The 22,235-nt window shown below is 49.4% G+C and overlaps 1 protein-coding gene across 3 annotated transcripts in view; it reads left to right on the forward strand.

Moving 5' to 3' along the window:
• The window catches only part of SNX21 (sorting nexin family member 21), a 267,032-nt gene extending 245,361 nt beyond the window's left edge, over positions 1 to 21,671 (forward strand). For all 3 annotated transcript variants that reach the window (XM_069651226.1, XM_069651228.1, XM_069651227.1), the window contains one exon: positions 14,744 to 21,671. In XM_069651226.1, coding sequence (XP_069507327.1) covers positions 14,744 to 15,418 — 675 coding nt within the window. In that variant the 3' untranslated portion in view covers positions 15,419 to 21,671. The remainder of the gene's footprint in view (positions 1 to 14,743) is intronic.
• Positions 21,672 to 22,235: the final 564 nt, after the last annotated feature.

Here is a 22,235-nt window from a genome sequence, read left to right on the forward strand (position 1 = left end):
CCTGCCGTCTTTCGGCCGAGATTCTACCAGGGCCCCCTGTGGACCTGGCCTACCCAACACAGCCAGCTTGGTGGAGATCCCATCCCTGTCACAGTCGGGAGTCGGTGGTCCAACAGGGGTGGACACCACAACAACTGGAGACCAGCAGATGGAGGATGTGCAGGCATCATCGGACAGGACACATGGACAGCAGCAGCAGGCTCTAGGACGGAGCAATGATGGCTCGGGGCCATCGACATCAGAGGGGCAGGCATCGGCCAGAGGGCAGGAGGACCCTGCAATGGGTGTCTTCCGTGTGGCAGCGGTTGGGCTGGCGTATAGATGCGGAGCGGCGGCGGGCAGAAGAGGCACGGCTCACAATGGTCAGGGCGGAGAACTCTATGCGGAGGGCACTGAGGCGGGCCGAGTGCCTCGAGGCTATTCACAGGGAGTTGGAGTCCAACATGGCATCGTCCTTGCGAACCCTCGGGCCATGGAAGAGGACTGCCTCGGGGACATTGACCTGGAGTTCGATGATGCCCTGGTCCGGGACATTGGAAAGTGAGCCGTCGGACTAGCCTACCGCCATTGTAAATAGTTTTTAGTGTTAGGTTTCCTTTTCATTTCTTATGGGGTGATTGGACTATGCCCCACACTTTTGTATATAGTTCTTTTCTTACGTAGTTTTTTAGATAGGTTTCATTTCTTTCGTTGGGCTCATGGACCCTTTCAAAATTGATTGTACGTAGTTGGACTTTGTATTTATGTGTGCATTTTCTTTGAATTTCACCATGGGGCAATGGATTTTCATTTTTGTTTCCTTTTGGATTTGTTTTGGTGGACAATGATTTTGGACCATTTTTCTTCTGGATTTATTTGGCTTGCGTCTGCATTTCATTTTTCATATTTTTGGACATTCATTTCATTTCATTTTTGTATTATTTTTTTGACTTTCATTTCATTACATTGATTTTGTTAATAATACATTTTGATATTTTAATTCCATGTGTGGGATTCGCTCATTGGGTTCATGCATGTCGAATTGTGGTTTTGCATAATCTATGGCAAACAGTGTGTGTGTGACCAACATGTGTTGATGTACATGGTTGACTTTTGATTTGTGTTGTGACATAGGCATGTCGGTGTGTGGTGGATTGGTGAAATCATTGCATGTCAAGAGTGGGGTGGGGTGCTGTGGAATTGTGGTGCACATGAGGGCCATGATTGTGCAGCTTCCTTTCGTGTTGCAGGGGGACATGAGTCGGGCCTGCTGGCAGGTGCCCGTCAATGCTGGGTGGGTGGGGCTGCTGGGGGGACCTGAGTCGGGGCCTGCTGGCAGGTGCCCCTCACTGCTGGGTGGATGGGGTGCTGGGGGACATGAGTCAGGGCCTGCTGGCAGGTGCCCATCAATGCTGGGTGGGTGGGGGCGCTGGGGGACATGAGTCAGGGCCTGAGCCTCACTGCTGGGGCGTGGGGGTGCTGGGGGACCTGAGTCGGGGCCTGCTGGCTGGTGCCCCTCAATGCTGGGTGGATGGGGGTGCTGAGGGACATGAGTCGGGGCCTGCTGGCAGATGCCCCTCACTGCTGGGTGGATGGGGTGCTGGAGGACATGAGTTGGGGCCTGCTGGCAGGTGCCCCTCACTGCTGGGGGTGGGGATGCAGGGGGACATGAGTTGGTGATCACTAGTACAAGGTGACATGTGGGCAGGCTGGGGGCATGCCCATGGTGGATGGGCTGCCTGCGGGACATGACCTGGGGTGCTAGGTAGTCCCCTGTGGTGTGGGCTGCCTGCAGGGGCCGTGGAGTGGGTAGAGGGCACACCTGGGAGGACCCACACTGCCAATTTACGTGTGGGACTCCCCACGCACCCCACTGGATACACATACCCTGCTCTGACAGCGAAATCGCGTGTGAAACTGCCCACGAACCCCAGTAATCCTCGTACCCCACTCACACAGGGCCAATCGTGTGTGAAACTTGCTGCGCACCCCTGAAATAAACGTACCCCGCTCGCACAGGGCCAATCGCGTGTGAAACTGTGAAACTTCCTGCGCACCCCCAAAATACACGTACCCTGCTCGCACAGAGCCAATCGCATGTGAAACTTCCTGCGTATCCCCGAAATACACGTACCCCGCTCGCACAGGGCCAATCGCGTGTGATTATCCCCACGCAGCGGGGTACATGTATTCGGAGGGGTGCGCGGGGAGTTTTACAGGCGTTTTTTTTCATGGTTGGGGGCCTGTATGCTGCTGCTGTACATGGTGCACGGGGAGGGGTTGGGGGCGTAACTGGGGCTGCTGCAGGGTCACTGCGCCACGGCTGGTAATGGGTGTTAAAATCCATGAATACGATGTACGCGGAAATGGATTTTGGCGCACGCGTCTGGCACAGACTGTCGCACGCGCACACTGTGCGCCAGCCGCGTGCGCCACTTGTGCGCTGAATTCTCTCCCCCCTGAATTGGAATGCGGTTTTTGGGCAGGGTGATGGATGCCCAGCACAGGGACAGTATGGAAGTGAAAGGAGCACTATAGCTGGTGAATTGAGGGAGATTTGGAAGTTAGAGTGAGGTTCGTTTTTAGGAAAATGGAGCAGTAAAAAAGAGAAAATCGGTTTTAAAATGAAAGACAAATTTTACTTTAGATGTAATGGCTAAGAAAAGAGGAACGCCACCCATGGATATAAGTTACGCTGCAGTTGTAACCCTTCACGCAGTGTACCCCTTTTCTTTAGGGAACGTTTATTTATTTAATCAAACTATCGCCAATGACTTATGAGCTATGCAAGACCAAAATGAAGAGAACAGTGGCGCTAACGCTTGGAGATCAAGGACAAGGTGCACAGAGAATTCTGACAATTGGACAAGTTATCAGGATATGGACAGGGTTGTTTAGAGAGTGGAACAAAGACAAAAATCAAGATGGGGTAGACTATGTGTGATGGGATGTGGATACTCACAGTATGCTCTTAAATTTGGTATTGGACACAGTCAACCGGGTTCTGGACTCCAGGGTTTGGGTCACTGGACAGCGGACTCTCCTGGCAAAAGACAGCTGGGCAAAGGTCTGGTCACAGCACAGCGATGCCTCAGTGGGATGGAGCAGGTAAGCAGGTAGTGGGCCAAAAAGCTGGTCTGGTTTCAGGAGGTTTCCCAAAAGAACACCACAGCTTTCCCTTTGGTTATTGGGATTTTTAGATCAGGGGTCTCTGGATTGAGGCCTTGCTAGGATGGTCAGCAATGCTTTGGCCTTACAGTGGGATCTGGAATCAGCTATGTTTTGGCCTTTGCAGGGGGATCTGGAATCTGGCAAGATGAATGTGGAAAACGGGAACGCAGGTACAGGAAATTCAGGAAAGATTGTGTGTAGAGTCCTGTCAGCCACCCTTTATATAAATCACGGTGACATCATAGAACTATACGATGGGGCAGGCTTAGCTGAGCACGCCTCTAAACAACTGGATTGGTCAGGGGTAATGGTTGACGCCTTGCTCTCAGTTGGTTTGGTTTCAAGGGCATGCTGTCAGATTTATGATGTGAGTTTTACAATGTCCAGACCCTCCCACAGTTACCTTAGCTAAAATCCAGTTTTGCCATAAATGGCACATTTGTACAGTGGTATCATTTTGACAAATTACATAAACAGGTTACATATTTTATACAGCACATGCTAGTCCAACTCTGGAGTCTGTAAGACATTGTTTCGCCCTTCTAATAATTTTTGTTCATTTTTAGTGTGACATATTCAGCCTAAAATTCTATAACTTGATAAAGATGTGTGGATTAACATAAGGCCTATTTCTGTTAATGTTTTACCGTTCCATCATGTGTCCTTTACCCTTGATTCACATTCTTCTGGCGTTTGTGTCTCATACATGCTACTGACAGCCAAAGATATCTTATTTGAAAGCCACAAAAATCATATTTAAACTGTATAACGTTTACATTTTTGCGAAGTCCTGTTGCAAAGATAAAAGTCTTACAAGTTTCTTCATAAAATAGTCTTTTGGACAAATGGGCTGGCCTTTGTCCTTCACTGGACCCTTTTTTTTTCTTCAGCTACCACCAACTGTCACTTCAGCTCATTGTAGGGATGGGGGTTTCCCAGTTTGATTGAAGGTTTTATGGTCGCTTCCACTTCACAGGTTGGTGTCCCAGAACTTCTTTTGTCCCAGCCTGGAGAGCAGACGAATGTCTGATGAGCGTGTGAACTTTCTTTGTCTTGGTCCATTCAAAGGTTTTCAAGCTAGCAATTATAACTTTCGTGTCCTGGAAGTTTATGGTGGTTCCTTGTGGGGGAAGCCTTTGCTTAGCCAGCAGGGAAAACCTGTTCTGGAGCTTGCAAAATGCAGCCAATGCAGTTTAATTCCTTTTTATTTTATTTTGTCCTGGATCAAAACAAACCTGTTGGATAAAACATCCCCTATATGTTTCCCAGCAACAAACCCATTTACATTGCTAGGCACAGACATGTTTTTGTTCATTATGGTACTTTTAAAACAGGCTTTTTTTTCTGGTTTACAAAAGCCAATTTTTCAATGTTTGAAGCCAGCTGGCATTTTCCTTGCAAATTCGGTTTGTCTCTTCCATCTGCACTTCCACATTGTTTTGTAGCCACACTTAGCTTCTTGTACACAACAGTCTGTACAAGGCCAAGGTCTCTTGAGATTGACATGTGCGCAGAGAGCTAAAATTTCTTTTAAAGCAGTGATATTTGACATTTTGTAGCAAAACTCAAGTGTTTTTCTGTGTAACTGAAATAAAGCTTTTGTTGATGTTGGCTGACAGAGCCTGACATTCAGGGATCATGCTTTCTTCTGCTGAAGCAGAATGTGACAAGGCCTTATTAATAAAATTAGTTTGATGAAAAACAGATGAAAATAGCATCAGAACAGCATCCTTTTCAATGTGAAATATTCCCTTTTTCAATGGGAACTTTGGGCTTGCAGCAAAGTATCACTGCTTTTTCACTCCCATTATTTTGTACATGTAAGCAACACACTGCCAGTCTTTTTCAGTGCGCCCCTTGTTCCATCCTGCCCAATATGTGCTTGGCAAGATGGTGCAGCTGTCTTTTTGTAGTTGCAAAATGCAGTTTTGGTTTGAGGCAGTGGCGCTCAAAGGAGCCAGCGCAGCCATTTTGCTGTTTCTGCCAAAGCGCAGCTTGGTTATGCAGAAGAATTCAGTTGAGTGGGTCAATGTAGCCCACATCACTCAAACCTGCACCACATGCCCAAGTCTGTGCCTATTTACCATATGGACTCTTTGCCCACCCTGGGATTGTCCCCTCAGGACAGTCTCCGCCTGCAGAGCTTCATTTTTTCCTAAATACACTCATGGTGTCAATGAATATTTCACGTCCCCTGTTAACAATACATCAAAAACACGCTCACTTTCCTTCTGATCACAAAAAGAGAATTGCCTGCCTGAGTCCAAGCTCCAAGTTCGCCAGGTTCTTTGGCATCAGCAACAGCACAAAGACCCTGCTCACAGTGCCAAACTGTTTTGCTTTTGTGTCGTTCGTAGTTACCCTAGAAATCGCTTACCAGACTTCAAAGACCAAAAGTTTCTGGACTCAGGGAGGCAATAACCCACACTAGAGCAATAGTTAGAATATAATTGACTCTTAACAGGCCCTTTATTCACATAAAATATAAACATGCACACAACACTATAGATGAATAAGGTTGGTTATACATAAACCTATGCATAAATAAGAATAGTAGAAATACATCACTGTTAGAGTAGTAGAAGAAGAGAACTTCATCTCGCCCACTACAACACCACCCAGTCCTGAGGCAGGTGGGCAGAGAGATCACACGTTCTAACGGGGTCTGGAGCGGTGCGTCCTCCCTCTCAGCGAGACTTCATCGCCAGGGGTTCCAATTCTGCTTCTACTACCCCTTTTCTTATGGGGAACAAATGCCCGGTTGCCAACTGTCCCCGGCCGAAGGACAGACAGCAGGCATGGGGGGCACAGAGTGGAAAAAACCAGTTAATAGTGGAAAAACCCAGCTCGTCTCCCGCGCAGTCGCTCCCAGCAGCCCTTAACGCTGCACCTGCACAGCTCTGGCGCCTTCCTTGGCGCACACTTGATTGAACAATGCACTGACTATCCTCCATAATTAACTCATCTGCTCCCAAATCTATCAAATCGCAGCCGTGGCAGAACTCGTCTGCTAATTGAGCTTACAGAAACATAGACTTCCATTGTGGCTATAGAAATTAATGTCCAAAATGGCCGCGCACCGGCGCCATGTTATTTTGCTCATTTTCACACATGTATTACAGGCAGGTATAGCTGAAAGCCACCAACCTCAGGCCAAACATTCAGTCTAAGGTGTTGGATATGCCATTTGATGGTGAGAACCTGTTTGGCAAGGCGGTCAGTGAGTCTCTTCAACTCATCAAGACTGCTGCAGAGACAGCGCGTTCACTGGGCACGTTGCAGCAACGTCAGCTGCTGTCCTTTAGTTCCTCAAGGGGAAAACCTGGCATGTCCTCCAAGAGCTACAACACCTCTTACCAGCAGCCTTCCCGCACCATGATGCAGGAGACATACAGAGGCTGCTTGCAGGCATATGGCAGCGGAGGACAACGCTGCCACTGCCCTGGACCTCAAGTACCTAAAGTTCAGGATGGTCATTTGCAACACATGCTCAGCCAACTGGAGGAGGGTGACTTTCTGTGTCTCTGGATCTAGAGGACGCCTATTTCCACGTCCCCATCCATTGGTAGCACTGCAAGTTCCTGCGGTTCGTGGTCCAGGCACGGCAGTTCAAGGCACTTTCCTTCCGCCTGGAGTCGGCCCCAAGGGCCTTCACGAAGTATTTGGCTCCAGTGGCAGAGCATCTTCATCTACAGGGTATCCATGTCTACCCTTACCTGGATGATTGGCTGGTTCGATCTCGCTTCCATGCTCTGGCGAGCCAGCATACAGTGAGGACCATGCTTCTGCTGACGGGCCTGTTCAACTTTAGCATTATGTTGAAAAGCAGTTACATAACCTTTGATTGGGGGCATGATTAATAGGGATTCATCTCTCTGGCTCTTGTTCAGGGGTCAGCAGTATGAAGTTCTTATTTTTGTACAGTTTTGATTTTCATGCTTTGGCAATAGTTCTCCTTATGGAGATGGGTGAGCGGATGGAAGCTGAAGTGAGTAGTCAATTGAAGGTCAGTAGTGAGCTAGCTTATGGAAGGAAACAAAGGAGCAGATGTAAGAAGAGATCAGAAAACTTTAGAAGGGGTACTGGAGAGCATGTGATTTTGGAAGAGATGAGGGGATGGAAGGAGGGAGCAGATTTTCCACTTGAACAAATTGAGTGATCCCGGGCAAGTCCCTTTTATGTCAGCAAAACCTGGTGAGGTGGCCAGGCTGTGTCTGGCCAGTCATATGCCTAAATACTGAACTCCAACAGTATAAAAACTTTAAAGACAACTTATCAAACATGCAACCTTTGTTCTCCAGCATGGGGTCTGGCATGGATTCACATGCTCATGAATATTCCCCGTCGTCAGGCTGGGAATCCTCGGTAAAGAAAAAACCAGTATCAGTTTCGTTTCTGATCTGTCTTTCGTAGTAATAACCAATCACTGGTCTCTGCGTCATACTGACCACAGCCAATGACTGCCCTCTACCTAAGCACCGCCTCTGGCAGCCATCTTCAGATTTTTACCGCACGTTCATGTGTTGGGATCCTCGTGCTATTGCTCTCGAGCGTTAGTGCTAATTTTTCACGTTTTTTTCTCAAAACTTCGTTTTTCCCGGTCAAAAGAGCCTCAAGCTCCACCGACTCTCCATCCGATCAACGGGGACCCGTGTCGGATTCGTCTGCGCCCCTCAAGGGTGAAGATTTCGTCGAGCTACGTTTTGGAGGACTCCAGAAACTTCTCAGGCCCGGACATGGCCCAGGAGAAGGGAAGCTCGACGCCCGGAAAGCTGTTCAGGGTCTGCCCTGGATGCCAGCTGCAGAACGTCTTTAAGGAGGACGAACACTCCTTTTGTCTCTACTGCTTACATGAGGACAAGACGCACGTGGAGAAGGACTGTGCGTTTTGCTGCAATATGTCGGAGCGGACCATGAAGGACCGCCACCAACGCCTCGCCAACTGGCTGGAAGGGAAGAGCCCGTCAGGCGAGAAGAAGAGGAAGAAATCCGAGCGGTCTTCTAAGACCTTTGAGGACGCCCCGGCGACGGGGGTCCAACACAAGGCCAAGCACCGCGAGTCCGCTGGCATCGGGAGCGCCGAACGGTCGGGCTCTACGGGCGCCAGGCAGGGCGCACCCTCCCCGGAACCTTCAGCCACGAGCCAACGCTCTGGGTCGGGTAAGAGGAAGGGCGAGCACCCGGCGAAGCTCCTGGAGAGGCCCGGGTCGAGCTAGAAGGCCCCATCGGAGGGGGAGCGAGGCAGTGTCCCCCCCCTCAAGGATAAGGCGGTGAGCGCACCTAAGGTGGTGAAGGCCTTAATCCATCCGGCCAAGCCCTCTATCGATACTGTCGCGGCGGCCCTGGCTCAGCCTGTGGAGGCTACACCAGTGGTGGCGACCTCGGGGCTCAGAGTCTCCCTGCCACCTCGGAGGGAGTCCTCTTTTGTGCCCATCGATAGGACCCCCGTGAAATCCCCGGCGGGGAAGAAAAAGGGGGGGCAGGGCGTCGTCGTAGATTCGGCTTCAGAGGAAGAGCTGATCGAGGTCTTAAGCCACGGCCTTGGCGTGGATGAAGACCGGCCCGTCGGGATGGAGCCCGACGCAGGTGACGACGACAGCGTCGAGGGTGCCGACGGGGCCCCTGATCGCCCGTCGGATTCCCCTCTGCCAGCGCCGCAAGACAACTCGGCGGCCATTTTGTTGGCTATACAGTCCTTATGCTCAGAGATAAGGACGAGACTACCGTTGCCGACGGAGGAGCCTCTCCCGTCGGGGGATCCTGAACCGGGACCTTCGGGTGTTCCCCCTCCCAAGAAAAGAAGGATTCACCCTCCACCTCCTTTTCAGCCGTCGCGACCCGTCCAGCCCTCCTCCCCGTCCACCCGAGGGGATGATACGGGGACTGACACGGCAGCGACGGGTACGGACGACGAGGTATACGACGAGGATCTCCCGTCGTCACCTCCCACCAGGGCCTCTCCGCCCGACGAGATTGGATCGTTCCACTCCATGATCGCCAGGGCATCCGAGCTTTTCCAACTCTGCCCTGAGGAGAAGAAAAAGGAAGGATTCCTTTATCAACGGCGCGAGGCCAAGAGGAAGACGGTCCTCGCGGTGCCTCTACTGGACGACATTTGGGATGAGGGCCTCGCCCTCCTCAAGAACCCTTCCACGACGCCAGCTAGAAGAGACCGGTACGAAAAGAAGTACCGGGTCCCGGACGCGGCCCCCCTGTGCCTCTGGGCGCAGCCTACCCCGGACTCCGTCGTCTCCGCGGCGGCCAGGAAGAAAGCGGGGGGGGGGTGCGGCCTCCACTTCGACTTCCCCACCGGACGGCGAGGGAAAGAAATTGGACGCTATGGGACGCAGGGTCATCTCGTCTGCAGCGACGACGATTAAAGCGGCCAACGCCTTGGCTATTGTGGCCCGCTACGACAGGGAGCTATGGTACAAACTGGCTCCCCTGCTGGACTTCCTACCGGACGACAAGAGGGCGGATGCCCTGGAGATCCTACAGGAAGGTGAGGTGGCGTCGGACCACGCCATCACTATTGCGACGGACATTGCCGACACTGGGTTTCGCCAGTTGGGCAACGGCGTGTGCCTTAGGCGGCGTGGATGGCTCAAGGCTACGGACTTCCGTCAAGACGTACAGACCAGAGTCCTGGACATGCCGTTCGATGGGAACAACCTGTTTGGGAAAACAGTGGACGATTCCCTTCAGGCCATTAAAGCGGACACTGAGACGGCCCGGGCCCTTGGGGTTCTACAGCAACGATGGACGCCCTTTCGGAGCAGCGGAGGCAAGGGCGCCTCCAAAGGTTCCGGCGGCGGTTTCTCTACCTACCGTCAAGCGGCCCGCTCGTTGTCTCAAGAGGCCTACAGAGGACGAGGCAAGTCTGGAGGACCCCGCCGTCGTCGCCAAGGAGGTCAAGGCGGCAAAGCCTCGTCGAAACAGGATTGAACCGGCCGTGGGGTCGGGGCCCCACCGAAGCACCTCGGTGGGAGGCCGGCTGGCGAGCTTCGTCAGCGTGTGGGAGTCCATCTCCACCGACCGTTGTGTGCTGGACGCCTTGGCCCGGGGCCACGCGGTCGAGTTTCAAAGAAGGTGCCCGCGCGTCCCCCCCGTGGCCAGGAGAGAGCTTCACGTCCCTCAGCTTCTCCTGGAGGTAAAGGCGTTGCTCAGGAAGGGCGCCATCGAACTCGTCCCAAAGAGGCTTCGGGGCTCCGGAGTTTACTCGAGATACTTCCTCGTGAAGAAGAAGACGGGAGGATGGCGCCCCATCCTAGACCTGCGACGTCTGAACAAGTTCATCAAGGCACAGAAGTTCCGGATGGTCACCCTCCAGCACGTCCTGGGTCAGCTGGAGGAAGGAGACTTCCTGTCGTCGTTGGATTTGGAGGATGCCTACTTCCATATTCCCATCCTAAAGGGGCACCGAAAATTCCTCAGATTTGTGGTCCAAGGGCGTCACTACCAGTTCAAAGCCCTCCCCTTCGGACTACGGTCGGCACCCAGGGTATTTACCAAGTGCCTTGCACCGGTGGCGGCGCAGCTGCGCCGCGAGGGGATCCACGTCTACCCCTACCTGGACGACTGGCTCATCCGAGCCAAGACGAGGGAGCTCGCCGTGGAGCACACGGCATGGACCGTCCAACTTCTCACAGACCTGGGATTCTCCGTGAACTACGCCAAGTCCCACCTGGTACCCGCGCAAAACGCACTGTTTCTGGGAGCGAAGCTCGACACAGTGTCCCTTCTGGCCTCCCCGTCGGAGGAAAGGACTAGGTCCATCCTGGGCAAGGTACAGCGGATGTTGGCTTCCGACGCGGCCAAGGTGAGGTCCATCAAGTCCCTCCTCGGAATGATGTCTTCTTGCATCTACCTCATTCCCATGTGCAGGCTCCGGATGCGCCCGTTGCAGGAGTTCCTGGACGCGCGCTGGATCCAAACGACGGGCAGCTTCGAGGAGAGGATCACACTCGACGAGAGTTTCCGCCGAGCGGTCCGGTGGTGGGGCACCCGCGCGCATCAGACGGCGGGCATGGACTTCCGGACCCCAGACCACCAGGAGACAGTGACCACGGATGCCTCCCTGGAAGGGTGGGGAGCGCACACCGAAAATCGGCACGCGAGAGGCCTCTGGCTCCCGACGGAGAAGTCCCTCCATATCAACGTCCTGGAGCTCCGTGCAGTGTTCTGGGCCCTCAGGTCCTTCCTTCCATCCCTCAAGGGCAAGGTGGTGAGGATCTTCACCGACAACATCACCACCATGTTTTACATCAGGAAACAGGGCGGAACCAGGTCCCCAGCACTGTCCAAGGAAGCGCAGGACCTGTGGCATTGGGCCGTCGCCCAAAGGATGTTTCTGGTGCCGTTTCATCTGGCAGGGATAAAAAACACCATCGCCGACTCACTCAGCAGGGAGCTGCGCTCGTGCCACGAGTGGGAACTACGGCAGGATCTAGTGGATCGCCTCTTCCGACGGTGGGGCACACCCCAGATCGACCTGTTCGCGACGGCGACGAACTCCAAGTGCCGGAGATTCGCCAGCAGGTTTCCCCAGGCGAGGAGCATGGGCGATGCTTTCTCGTTCCCCTGGGAGGGCCTGTTCCTCTACGCGTTCCCTCCTTTGCCACTGCTAATCCGGCTCGTCAGCCAGCTCAAGAGGTCACGGTGCAGGATGATCCTCGTCGCACCTGCGTGGCCGAGGCAGATATGGTTCCCGGACCTTCTGGACTTGTCAACGTCCCCGCCAATCAAGCTGCCGGTGGACGCGGATCTACTCTCCAGGGAAGGAGGCGCCATCCTCCACCACGATCCGAAATCGCTGAACTTGCAGGCCTGGCTCCTGCAGCGCTAGAGTTTGGAGGATACGACATACCGGCCGACTTCAGAGAGGTTCTTGCAAAGGCCAGAGCGTCCTCGACTCTTAAATGCTACAGACACAAATGGAAGAGGTTCTCTGTCTGGTGCCACGCACAGAAGATTAACCCTCTACGGATTACGGCTCCCCAGGTACTGCCGTACCTGCTGACGCTGGCCAAAGCTGGACTGGCACACGCGTCCATCAAGATTCATCTTGCTGCGATCTCCCGATGCACCAGAACCACGGGGCAGACGTCCCTGTGGTCTCATCGTCTGGTGAAAGAGTTCATGAAGGGACTGTTCAGATCGTTCCCGCCGGTGAAGGCTCCGGCCCCGGCGTGGGAGCTCAACGTGGTGCTGACCAAGCTCATGGGACCTCCGTTCGAGCCTCTGCACTCGGCCCCGTTGAAGTTTCTGTCGTGGAAAACAGCGTTTCTTGTGGCCATCACCTCCGCACGACGGGTGGGAGAGATCCAGGCCCTTTCCTGCAAGGCCCCGTACTTGACTTTTCACGACACGAGGGTAGTGCTCAGGACGCACCCTTCCTTCATGCCCAAGGTACCGTCGGACTTCCATCTCAACGAACCCTTGGTGTTGCCTGTGTTCTTCCCGTCGCCTTCGTCGCCGGCTGAGAGGACTTTGCACCCGCTGGATGTGGCTAGAGCGCTGAAGTTCTACGTGGGCCGCACGAAGTGTTTTCGGAAGACGTCACAATTCTTTGTGAACTTTGGACCTGTCAATCAGGGGAAGGCTCTCGAAGGATTCCATTTCTAGATGGCTCTCCGGCTGTATCATGTACTGTCATCGGTTGGCAAACCGACCGCTGCCTGGCCGTCCGAGAGCCCATTCCACCAGAGCGATCGCAGCTACCACGGCGTTCCTTTCTGGTGTGCCCCTGCTGGACATATGCAGGGCTGCTACGTGGAGGTCGACGCACACCTTCACGAAATTCTACTGCGTCGATCGGGATTCCAGGGAGGAGTCCAGGGTCGGCCAAGCAGTGCTGCGCAACCTGTTCGCCTGAGGTGAGCCTGGTGAGGAGGTAAGATGCTTAATGTTGAGTTTGATGTAATGCTTAATGTTGAGCCTTTGCCACCTCCCGTGGTTGTGCATGTGTGTACTGCTATGTATTCTTTATTCATGAGCATGTGAATCCATGCCAGACCCCATGCTGGAGAAGGAACAAGTTACTTACCTGTAACTGTTGTTCTCCAGCATGGGTCTGGCATGGATTCACATGCGAACCCTCCCGCCTACCCCTCTTCGGCTCTTCACTTGGTCATACTGCCACTTCACGTGCTTCCAAATCTGAAGATGGCTGCCAGAGGCGGTGCTTAGGTAGAGGGCAGTCATTGGCTGTGGTCAGTATGACGCAGAGACCAGTGATTGGTTGTTACTACGAAAGACAGATCAGAAACGAAACTGATACTGGTTTTTTCTTTACCGAGGATTCCCAGCCTGACGACGGGGAATATTCATGAGCATGTGAATCCATGCCAGACCCATGCTGGAGAACAACAGTTACAGGTAAGTAACTTGTTCCTTGCACGCATGATGGCCATCAACTAATCCCGCCATATGCCCACCTACACAGGGCCATCTTATCAGTCATGCCCAAAAGTCCCTTTGTCTTAAATCTACCAAAGTGTGCAAGCCCAACAAGCATCTTTATCAGACATACTAGTAGTCGTGTAGGTAAGTGTCATCCCAGGCTCTAATAACGTGGGTTTGAATGTAAGTACCTGCACCTTTTTAAAGCAGTCTAACAGGCTAAACCATTTGAAGGGTCTGAATGGATTTTTCCAGAAATCTAGCTCAATGGCAACACTTTGTTTAGGGACTCCTACACCCACACCCAATGGAAGTCTCCCATGGTGAAAATTCCTGAAGCCGGGCCTGCACTGTCCTACCTAGGAGCACAGCTTTCTGCAGACGCAGGCCCAAGTGAAGTCACTTCTGGCCCATATTCCAGCACAGAGATTGATGGCTTCAGAAAATTGTTGCGTATCGATCCATAATTTTAATGTAAAAGTGACTTTAGTTGTCTTGCAGGGGCTGTAATAAATCCTACAGAGTGTTCAGCAAGTCCAGTAGTAATTGTAGCACCAGTGTTGTCAAAAATTAGGCCTTTCTTATGCCTGGCTCCAGTGCGTTCTGTAGTATAGAGTACCTTGCAGTACAATATGCATGCGTGGCTGGAGCATGTTGTGCAGTGACTACCGTGTCTGACAGTTGCTGGAACATAGCTGCCAGTGGGCAATGCACACATTATAGTGACTGCAGTATGCTTTGCAATGGCAGTGGTATGTGTTAGTGTTGGCATGTCTTGTGGTATTGCAATACTCTGCAGTGGCTCTAGAATACCTTGCAGTGACTATGGTATGTGGTTTCCCTAGTGTGTTTTTTGCAGCAATAGATCACATGTTTTATTGATCATAGCCTCTTTGCAACAGCCACTGTTAGTCTCTGTGACTAAACTGTTTTGCTATGACCACCTTATCCTGTATTGGTGACCACGGCATATCTTTCATACCCAAAGCGGCTTACACACTAATCATAACCTTTATTGCATTGAGCATGTCATGTCTTGCTGTGCACGATGCATGTATTCCAGTTGAGTGTCTAAACATATTTTGTTTCCCACCTGCTGCAATGTCCCTTTCATATTTTATTTTTTTCTTCATCCCGTTCATTTTAATATCTTAAAGCTATATCTTCTTCTTTTTGTCTTCTTCTCACACAGGTCTACACCATCTACCTGATAAAGACTGGTACGTATGACCAGAACCCTGCCATCATCTACCGCCGTTTCTCGGACTTTGAGAAGTTGAACCGACGCTTGCGTAGACTCTACCATGAAGAAATGCAAGACCTAGTTTTCCCCCGGAAGAGGCTGCGCAAGAACTTTGCGGCAGAGACGATTGCAAAGCGCAGCCGGGCATTTGAAGATTTCTTGTCCCACATCTCTTCCATCCCAGATATTTGTCGGTGCAGTGATTTCCTGGAGTTCTTTTACCTGCGGGACCTGCAGGTGGCCCAGAAGCTAACACGCACAGGATTCTATCAACCGGCTCTTGCTATGTGGACCAATGCCTGGCGCCTGCAGGATAAACTGGGAGCTAGCGGTACTAGTCAGCATGTCTTGTTGAACTTAGCAGGGCTCACAGTCTGTCACCAAGAATTGGACCAGCTGCTCGAAGCACAAGAGTTCTGTCAACAAGCTGTGCAGCGGCTTGAATCTCAGAACACGCACCCTTTACTGCCAGCTTTTCTCCGGGCCCACATTCACCTGTCCTGGAAGGTAGGAAAGGACAAACGTCAGTCTGAGGCTAGGCTTCAACAACTGCCGGACACAGAGGCCATTGATCAGAAAGGGCCCAGCTTGAAGGAGCTCCTTACTAAAGAAACTTTGAGTTAAGATCCAAGGGTATTGCCTGCTCTTCAAGAAATCCTGACGCTTCTGAAGAACAGCTTCGGCATTAATCTAGCTGACACTCCATGGTAAAGCTTTGTTATTTACTTAATCATAAACCTCACAGATGCTGAAATGCCTCCGACTGCCAGCACAATGCGATACTACAAACCCAGGAGTAAACGCCAGCACAGGGCAGCACTTCAGACACTGTGGATTTGATTCTAGTATAGGGCTTTGGCCATGGAGAGTGGAGGCCAGCACATGACTGTGCTACAGACCGTGAGGAGTAGCTGCCTCCACAGGGATGTGTTTAAGACTGTGAGGAGTTGATGCCATTACAGAGAACACTGCAGACTGAGGAGTAGATGTCGGCACGTTGCAGTATGCAAGGTTGAGTTGTACAACACTAATATTTAGGAATACATTCAAGCTCTTGTGAGAGAGCCATTACTGTTGAGTAACCTTTGCCCATGTCTCGGAGGACACATCAAGGCCCGTGTATGGGATAATTGCAACAATTTGTGGACAGGACCAAAAATGTGCCATGGCTAAAGGTGTTGACACCAAGGGTATGTGTGCCCTCCAACCTTTCTTCTACATTTCTAGTGTGCCCCCATTTTTTGTTCCATTTCCCAACAAACTAAGCAGTATAGAATTGTACTAGAGTCCTGTTCTTTGGTGAGCTTTATCTCTGCAGCCAATTCATGACACAGCTGCCTGCCACTTGGGACTTTCAGGTCCCCATTTCTGTCTGAACACCATGGCCGCTGTGTACAATGCCTTAATCCATTCCACCTGCTCCCTACTTGCCCCCATTGTCCACAGATTGGTGTACATGCTCTTTAGAACTGGATCCTGCAAAAGAAGGACATCTTTGGGTTCTAGATCTAGTAGACCCCCATTTTTATCTGCTTCTCCCCACAGAGGTTATAGTGCTGAAAGAGAGCAAGCTCAGTAATAATCAAATCAAGGGATTGTATCACAATACAATCCAGTACAATTGCCTGCTGTGCTGGTTGATCTAACACGCCTACGTGGAGCTGTATCCTTTTGAGCATGACTGGTAAAAGAGCAACCGATGCAAAGCATATGGTGCCTGAAATCAATGCCTCTGGCAGGTTATGCAGCTAATCATGTAGCCAGTGGTGTGGCAATCTGGATCACTACAAGAAGACGAGCACAGTTTATGTCCTCTTTCCTCCAATGCATGACCAGAATACAGTGCTCTATCTGCGTGTTGATGGCACCTTTATTTCCCGCCCTGTGATGGATTAAGTCGCAATCTGTTATTCTAAATAAACCCCTTCTGGTTACTGTGCCTTCTCTACCAACATGGGTGATTCCAATTCTCAGGCTTCCAATAATTTATAAAAAAAAAATCCAAGTATCTATCCATAAAGGTGGACACAAGCTCTCCCATCATCTACAAAGGCGTCATATAACAAGAAAACTGGAAGTACATTTAATTGCTATATTGTCTCAGATTTATAACTCTGACAAGAAAACTGGAAGTACATTTAATTGCTATATTGTCTCAGATTTATAACTCTGGCAAGAAAACAGGAAGTACATTTAATTGCTATATTGGGTCAGATTGCAATGTCATGTAAGAGAAGCCTGCCCAATGTGAATGCAGAGGCTCTATATCTTAAACAGTAGTGTGCTTAACCATGATTATGTGATCCTGTTCACCTGGTTGTAAATACTTTATTACGACTGCCTTTTGAAGGCAGGTGGTCTTGCCACAGCTCCTTGGGAAGTTTCTAAAACTTAGTCCACTTGACTATAGAAATAGATATAAAAAAAACAATGGTTTGTGGTATTTCACAACAGAAAGGAAGGCACATCTTTGACTTTTGACATTAACGATATGATGTAAATCTAACATCTATTGCTAAAGGCAATCAAGATTGTCTCTCTGACTCAGAGGTGCATCTCTGCTCATATTAGATACTTGAGACCTAATTATTAGCTTGGCTCCTAATCTGCATGGGCACAGGTCTACAACACACTCTGCTACGTGATATTTTCAGTACCTCAATTCAGTTGGTTTCCAGCTCATACACTTCCCCAGGCAGCCCGTTTTGCCTTCCGAGTGTCCAGATGCTGCTGGACACCATGCATGATATCCAGCACAATCTCCTGGGTCTGGCAGACCCTCTACTAAACACAGTTCTGTGGTCTCCATCCTGAGGAAGCTAGTTGCTGATAAGCACACAATACCCCTGTGATGATGTACCTGACTGTGTAAGCAAGAACTTAATCCATCCAGTTACATGAGATTTGTAACTGGGAAATAGACATTTGCATTTTTTTTTTTTTATCCATTTGGCAGGAACTCAGATTATGGCAGCAGGCTTATTCACGTACAATGTGAACCTAAATCTAGCGAACCAAACTGGATACTGTAACCTTGGGCCAGGTACTCAATGTATACTTTTCCACCCATTCTGGTATTGCAAAAAGTCTCCAGTAATTTAAGATTGAATACCAAGTGAGTGTAGCCTTCCAAAGGCAATTGCAATCAATGGGCCTCATTACGAGGTGGGCGGTAAGGGATTACTGGCACCGGTAAGGGCACCGGTGCCGGTAATCCCTTACCGCCCTACTACGAGTTCCCTTTGCGGGTCCTCCCTTAACGCCTGGTTTACCAGGCGTTAAGGACGGGACCCGCAAAGGGACTATGGAGCTAATAACGGTACCGCAATTTGCGGTACCGTTATTAGCGCCATTCCCATTGAGCCCTACAGGGGCTCAAATGGGAATGGGGAAGGGCCCTGGTGAATGGGGAATTACCGCCCCTGCCAACCTTTGAACGTGGCGGTAATGGCTCCATTCACCAGGGCAGAGTCAGTAAGGATTTGGAGGCAGCCATGGCGCTAATAGCGCCATGGTTACCTCCAAACTCGTTATGAGACCCCATATCACGACCTGACCACCTATTAGTAAAAGGCAGCATCCTGCCGCTACCTCCTCCCCTAGGGGTAAGCCGATATCCCCCCCCCCAATCACACCCCTTCTGGGCTGATCTCAAAGACTTGGTCTTTGAATCTTTAACTTACAACCATCACGCATCTAAACCTGCAAACCTTTGTAAATGATCCAAGTACCTGATGTCCGTATTCTTAAATGGATATTCATGTCAAAGTCACCAATTGCTATCTGACTGCCATTGGGTCAGCAGATAAAAATCCCTTGAAGTCAAAAGACCATGTGTAAACCTTTTGATGGTCTACTGTAATGCACAGTGGGATAGAGATATAGTGTAGATCATTTTGGTAAAACACATTGTAAACTAGGGTAACTAGCTAATTCGGACTGGTTACCTGGAGAACTTTTTCATTTTTTGCGTGGGTCAGAACGCATCAATTAAGTGGCAGTTCTCTCATTGTGCCACATATTTTAAGTGTATTCCTTCATGCAAATCTTTTCATTATACAAAAAGTGCTTTTGCCTCGTCACACAACTGGGCATTGAGGTTTAGGGGGTTGCATCTTCTAGCCTTTTCCCCACCCCGAAAACCCGTTTCGAACACAGACGAAATCTCACTCAGAAAGATCTTCAATTTACATTGACCACATTAAAGGCATCCGATCTTTGATTGGACTCCACGAGAGGCTCGGCATTGGGGGGGGGGATTTGAGAAAAAGATGAATTGATCATTGGATAGTCTCCTGGTTTCCAAAATACTTTTACATACATGGGCCATCCACCATGAAGTCCTACATGTCTACACCTATCTGTACCAAGAAAGTATAATTTAGTGGACTGTTCTCAAACATCGTTCACCAATTATGCTTCATCCTTTCATAGTATTTAAAAAATGTTTATGCATTTGAAATGTGGCCAGGAGTCAGGGCTCTAGTTTGTCCAGTTAGAAAGAAAAAACTGCTATTCTGCCGGTGTCTTGTTCTTGGTGCTTTTAGTCCTTCTGTTACTGCCATTCACAAAAACCCCACTCTGTTCGCATAGCTTGTAGCTCATTAACACTAGTGAGCCGGTTGGCGGTGACGTGATGGATGAAGCCAAAACGGAACATATTGGAGCAGGTCCTGGGAAAATGGGAGGCATGAACTTTCACCCTTGGTCTCAATCCATCAGCTATGGCACAATTATGGAACCGTCTACTAAATAGCATTCTTTCCACATGTTGTCATCAAGTATGTAACCTTTTCTTTCCTGGTGCTAGTTGCATAGGTCTCTTACTTGCTGTAAGTACTATTACCTCACATGCGCTGCTCAATCACCCGTAAGTAATTCTTGTTTCTAATTGAACTAACTCCTTTGTAACTTTTTTAAGCCAGTGGTACTGGGTTTATTAATGCCTATATGATATATATATATTTATTTTGTATCCATGATGCTAGGTTTCACGAGGGTTGTTGTAAGGTTGGCCTCCATGACACAAACCTCTGACTCTCCTACTAGATCCCATGCTCTATGACCGGTGTCACTTAACCCTTGGAACTGGCTTCATTAACTCCTCCCTGGTTCTTAATACCCAGGTGCTGGTTACAGTATCTTTCCCTTGACACTAATTGTGTTAGTTATTTTCACAGAGTTCTGGAGCTGGTTGCACTGAGTCTCAAAATCTATCGCCACTGATTAGGGCAACTTCACTGTCTCAAAGACCCTACAATCCTTATTGGTGGTTCCACTAATCCCTCAGTGACTGCTTAACATCTGGATTTCTTTGCACTAATGTTCACCTGACACTAGAAGTTCTGGTGCAGGTTGCACTTTAGAACTTTTAATGTGTTAACCTGTGGCCTTGCATACTCCAATTCTCCCTGACACTTAGCACTTTTGCACTAATGCCCATCGCACACTCAACTAATATCTTTTTGTCAAAATAACCCCTGTTGCAAACTGCTCCAAATTTATTTGAAACCATAAACCTAGGCAGTCATTATTCTAACGCCGCCTTGATAGTTACTGGATAACATAAACCCTGCTATGGTTGTACTAATACAACCAGGGTAGTAGTTAGGCTCTAACATTGGTTGAAATGTGTCCGAGGTACTCTCTGCACCTGGGCCTTAGTCTCACTAATGATTCTAGACACTAACTACTGAGGCTGGTTTCACTTGTAATGCTTTTCTCATGCAACAGCTTGTATCACTGGTATTGTAGGGTGTCTGTGATGGAGCAGCCACTTGAACTGGTTGCAGTGAAGCATCAGACTACATATCACTACAACTCGGGTATCACTAGCGCATCCTTGACCTTATTACTCCTGGGGCTTAATGCACAGTTCTATCCAGGCACTATAATTATAGGCACTGGTTGAACGTACATTTCTCCAGTACTATAAATTCTAATGATCTTTGCGCCAATACCTGCGGGGCACAATATCCTTCTCAAATGCTGGTTGCTATTATGCGGTCTTCACACTAAAATCTTGGCACGGAGTGTGGCATTGCAACAATAAAATTGTAAAGGGATTAGGAGTAAAAGGGACAAACAAAGCTATTTGAGTAATATCGAGAGACTGTTAAGAATCTATTTTTTATGTGAAGGCTGTTTTATGGGTAATAAATCATTTTAGAAAGTTAACCACAGAAGCAGATGGAAGGAAAATATTCACCCACCTCTGAAAACACAGCCTTCCGAAACCACGACTGACTGGTGGAATTAAATATTGTTTAAAAGTATAATAAGGTTTGAAATGTGCAATTTTACCCCACCCTTTGTTATTTATTAAAGGTGTGTAAGTTAATGTGATGAACTGTACTGTTAAGGTGCCCTGTGCCTTTTTCTGCTGTTGAGGTACCCACTTTGTGTTGGCATTATATTGCCAGCTTTTTCATTACTGTGTTTTCTTCTTTTTCATTAACTGTCAGCTTTTGTGTTCGATCCAGGGTACCACACAGCTGCCGTAAGTGCTTCTCCCTTGATTTCTATTTAGGGCCACATACCAAATGCATAGATATGTACTTGTAATGGCAATAACTGTTAACTACATAAAACTGTGTTCTCCCTACTTATTAGTTGTTCAATGCCAATAGTTGTCACATTTATCTGAAAGATTTCCATTTTCATTCAATTGCGTTCACGGTCTTCATATGACATTTTATCCAAACGAGTTATGCATACGTTTGCCACAGTAGGTGGTTTATACAGGGGAAACGCCCAACTTTACACATTAGGATGTGCCATAAAGGACCGAGGAGAAACATGAAGGTTTGTAGAATTCTTTTAACAAAAGTCCAGTTTTTTGCCTCTTACATGGTGGAAAATAAATCCTGCAAATCAATGAAGGGCAATGTTGTCTTTGGCCTCCAGAGCAATTTTGAATAGGGCAACGTCTGGGGTCCAAACGCTCCAAAATCCAAGAAGGCAAATTGCACCCTTTTTCTTTTAATGTAAAATATCAGGACCATTACCTAGCAAAACTATACGCTTGCACAGTCTTGTTCTGCACCATGTCTTAAAAACAGATGGGTTCCCTGATGGTTAGCGGGGAGGTCTTGCTGAAAAGAGTGCAATTCTTTGCATGGGTGTTAACAAGATTTTAAAATGTCTGGGTTGAATTGAGTGGCTGGAACGTGGCCCCAAAGTGTGGATCGCAGACTTAGGAGTGTCTACAGATGATCTAGTAGCATAAATCTTATTTTGGTGATACACCTACAGGACTGGAACCAAACGGGGACTGGGGGGGCTTGCATAGTGGGGCTTTGTTCCCTGCTTGTAACATTGTTTCAGTACGATTGCTTGCTCTGTCTGGACCTCCCCTTCCACATAAATGCACGTGTTCCTTTGGGGATGGGAAAAAGGTGGTTGGAGGAAGGGGGGGTGAGGGGTTCTCCCTTGCAGCCAA

The sequence above is a fragment of the Ambystoma mexicanum genome, chromosome 3p, assembly GCF_040938575.1.
Source record: "Ambystoma mexicanum isolate Mex_15411 chromosome 3p, UKY_AmexF1_1, whole genome shotgun sequence".
Lineage (NCBI taxonomy): Eukaryota > Metazoa > Chordata > Amphibia > Caudata > Ambystomatidae > Ambystoma > Ambystoma mexicanum.